Raw genomic sequence first — 3838 nt, forward strand, 5'->3', positions numbered from 1 at the left:
AAGAAACTTAAATTTACTTTAGGCAGAGACAAACTATCAAAATTATATATAACTTTTGTAAGGCCAATATTAGAATATGCTTCTGTTGTATGGGATGGTTGTTCTTCTGCAGAAATTGAAAAGTTAGAGAAAGTACAACTACACGCTGCAAGAATTGTCACGGGACTTCCAATTTTGGCCTCAAGGGAATCATTGTATTTCGAAACGGGTTGGGACTCTCTATCTAAAAGGAGAGAAATAGCTAAAATGACGATTATGTACAAAATTCATTACAATCTTGTGCCTCAATATCTTAGTGATATTGCTAACATTTTTAGGAAAGACAATTCTCGCTACAATACTCGTTATGAAGACAATTATATACCTCCTAGAGTTAAGTATGATACATATAAAAAATCATTTATTCCAGATGCTATAGGCAAATGGAACTCTCTAAATTCAGATATTAAAAAATCAACATCCATCCGCCAGTTTCAAAGAAGCATCTCTAATAATGGCAATGATTCAAAAGTTCCAAAATATTTTCTTCATGGCAAAAGAGTAGCTAACATCATTCATACAAAATTAAGACACACTTGTTTACTGAATTATGATTTACACAGAAGAAATATTGTTGATTCTCCAAATTGCATATGTGGAAAGAAAGAAGATGTATATCATTTTTAATTTGTTTGCAAACTATTTTCTAATGCAAGGAATACCTTATTTAATGAACTATTCCAAATACAAAATTTAGGTATTATAGATTCGCATACTTTACTATGGGGTAATGACAACCTAGATTATAAAACTAATGTTAGAATTTTCACAGCTGTACAGAACTTTATAATCAATTCTCGCAGATTTACATAAGTATACTATTTTGTTCTTTACCATTTTTTTTCAATATATGTGTATATACCTGTACCATGTTTTATGACAATTGCAAATTACTTGTAATTGGGTGAGAACCTAGTAAGTTGCAAGAACTTGTGTTCGAACCCTTTGTATATTATATATACAATAAAATATGTTCAAACCAGTATTCAGCTTTCATTTGGAAAGTAATGGATTTAAAGGAGAATTGTACATACTGACAACGTATGACCGCCGCGTGGTTTGCGACAATGGGAAACGTTATAATTATTTATTTTGTTGCCATTCATTTTGGAAACTTGAATATTAATTAAGGCTTAATGCTCTGACCACGGCTTTCTAACGCACCTGCCTACCTATGCGCACGAAATATTAATATTCTATATAATTATGGCTTGGCGCAAAACCGTTGTACATGTATCTTCAATTTGACGCTCTTTAATTGAACTTGTTACGTTTTTAGGTTAAGTATATCTTCGATCAACAAATAAAAGTGAATTAAAACGAAATATATTGATCATCAAATTTATTATACCGGTATCAATATGAACATGAATAAAGTTATGATGAATGACAATTTGTATTACAAAATGATATAACATTTAGAGATACGTTCCGTACATTGAATTTATAATCTATCAAAGACAACATTAGCACACTAAACTTAGAATATGTACATGTATTTGATGTGAAGGGTTCTAGACACGATTTGAAATAAAAATTCAATTTTCTAATTTTATGTATAAAATGGTTATATAATTTGTGTATTTTGAGTGATTTACCAAAATTTGAATGTTAGAAGTCAAGTTACAAGCGAGATACAGAGGAAAGAAATTCGGTTGTTATATAAATAAAGCTCGAGTCAAAAAACTACCATTTCTTTGACAAAATTACTTGTGACAAACGAGATAAACGTAAACAATAACAGGACTCAAGAATTTTTACCTCTGTAACTCGCTTGTAATACATTTAGGTGTTTGACTTTCAAATTTTGACAAAGCATTAAAACATCCCACGTGGACCATTCTAAACATTAAAAACGAAAAAAATTAATTTTGAAAAATTTGAGCTCAAATAGTGTCTAAGTCCCTTTGAATAAACAACCAAAAGCTCAAGAGTGTATTAACGTACTTCGCTCTTAAACTAAAAAAAATTTGATTTTATTAGATAAAATGTTATTTCATAGAAAATCCTCATGCAGACTTTGTAGAAAACTTTCGAAAGAGAGACTGGTATCAAATTCAATATTAATATTTCAATTCGCCGCGATCTTGCTTCTTCCAAAGATCTGTGACGATCGATAGAAATCTGTTTCCAACCGAACTTTAGGACTCCCTGGGATAGGAGAGGACGCATTCCATTTTCTTTGTCCGGGGATTCTGAACAAAGATCTCCTTGAATTTATCCCCCTCTCTCATGATCATGACGAGTTTTCGCTGACCGTAAGCATTACGGAAGCTACAGACATAAATTGAACGGTACATGTACATATTTAACGTATCAGACACGGTTCTATGAAAATAAGATCATGTTTGTATAACACTTAAAATTAATCTTCTCACTCACAAGAAATACTTGTATTTTGTTGGATCTTTCTTGGACGCTTCCAGAGAACGTCTTCCGAACCGCATTTGACCTTTGAAATATACAAAAGAAGTATAATGTCTACAACATGTAAATTTACATTTGCATCATTTTCATTAGCCAAGGATTTTATGACCCGTCTGCACTCCTCTCCTCTCGTATAAGCGCTTGACTTGCTAAGGTGCATTTACTATATATTAACTTTTAATATAACTCTAATAAAAAAAAAAAATACCTTTAATGAACCGGAAGCTTTCTTTGGCAGATTTAGGGATGCCTTTGATGGCTAGAGGGATTTCATTGGCAGACGGCAAGCTTCCTTTCAAGAACCGCAGGATTCCTTTGACTGATTGCAGTCCTCCTTGAATGGCTTTGGGGATTCTTTTGATGAGCCTGATCCCCCATCCCAAAAGCGAGCAAGTCCCCTTCAAGACCGATGGTACGAAGCTGCTTGCTACTACAGCTGCAGTAGCTTGTCCCATTTCCATAGCCATCTGTCAAATAAAGGAATCATATCATATTTATATTCATCGTCGGAATCCCATGCACACGGTCAGTTTCGCGGAAGCCACGAGACTAGCCGCGGGTTTCCATCGATGATCAAAAATTTACGTACATGTACTATTATGATACCCGTTAGACTTAAAATCAAGGCAAGACTATTTTGGATATAAAATTCATAATTAAATGGACAATATTTATACTTTTACTTATAAAAACTGTATTTTCATCAGAACATGTATTAAAAAAATATAGATAAAATGTATTACGTTTCGTTCATATACTGCAATTAATATCTGAACTCACGGAGTACATATCCTCTATTCCCGGGCAGGGTTTGGGCTTTTCCATCACACCCAGCCACACGCAAAACTTCTCAAAAGAGCTCAATTGTTTCTCCTCGCTTTATGAAAAGAATACAAGGCTTGTTCATTAGAAATATAATATAGTAAAAGTCAGGTAACTTACATGTACATGTATATACAAGATTAGTCAGTCTAGCGTAGCTAAGGCACGGTAATGCACTGCTTTATAGGAGCTGTATTCGAATATACTGAAACTCACCAGAGGAAGTATTCCCGGTGTTGGGCCGCAAGCACCAGAAGGACTAGAGACAACACAGCCATGATGTATCCTCTCTTTGTCCAGTTAAAAACAAAGAGAGCCATGATTATTTAAAAAATCACTGACAGCCACACAAACACAACTCAATACTGCAAAGATGGAGACAATTCAATGACGTCACAATTGTTACACTGCAAAGGGGAAGACAATGCAATGACATCACAATGGTTATTGCAAATGCAATGACGTCATGCATATGTGGCGTCTTGGAACTTGTCCTTTTCTCTGGACATGTTAGAATTTATTTAATCCAGGTGGAAAGAAACTATTTTGA

At 33.8% G+C, this 3838-nt stretch overlaps 1 protein-coding gene across 1 annotated transcript; it reads right to left on the reverse strand.

Moving 5' to 3' along the window:
* Positions 1 to 1395: 1395 nt before the first annotated feature.
* LOC128164286 (uncharacterized) lies at positions 1396 to 3646 on the reverse strand. Its single transcript, XM_052828060.1, has 5 exons — positions 3505 to 3646; positions 3247 to 3343; positions 2675 to 2933; positions 2422 to 2491; positions 1396 to 2313 (listed from the first exon to the last, which is right to left on the reverse strand). The coding sequence occupies exons 1-5, from the start codon at positions 3606 to 3608 to the stop codon at positions 2181 to 2183; spliced, it is 663 nt and encodes a 220-aa protein (XP_052684020.1). The 5' UTR covers positions 3609 to 3646; the 3' UTR covers positions 1396 to 2180.
* Between the last annotated feature and the right edge of the window lie 192 nt (positions 3647 to 3838).

The sequence above is a fragment of the Crassostrea angulata genome, chromosome 9 (assembly GCF_025612915.1).
Source record: "Crassostrea angulata isolate pt1a10 chromosome 9, ASM2561291v2, whole genome shotgun sequence".
NCBI lineage: Eukaryota > Metazoa > Mollusca > Bivalvia > Ostreida > Ostreidae > Magallana > Magallana angulata.

What these genes read in the sequence shown, in the direction of transcription:
- LOC128164286 (XM_052828060.1), bottom strand. Translation starts at nt 3,608, where the DNA reads ATGGCTCTCTTTGTTTTTAACTGGACAAAGAGAGGATACATCATGGCT. An exon ending in CACCGGGAATACTTCCTCTG is followed by an intron (nt 3,344 to 3,504) that starts GTGAGTTTCAGT and finishes CTTTTCATAAAG; the next exon opens with CGAGGAGAAACAATTGAGCT. An exon ending in GAATAGAGGATATGTACTCC is followed by an intron (nt 2,934 to 3,246) that starts GTGAGTTCAGAT and finishes TTTATTTGACAG; the next exon opens with ATGGCTATGGAAATGGGACA.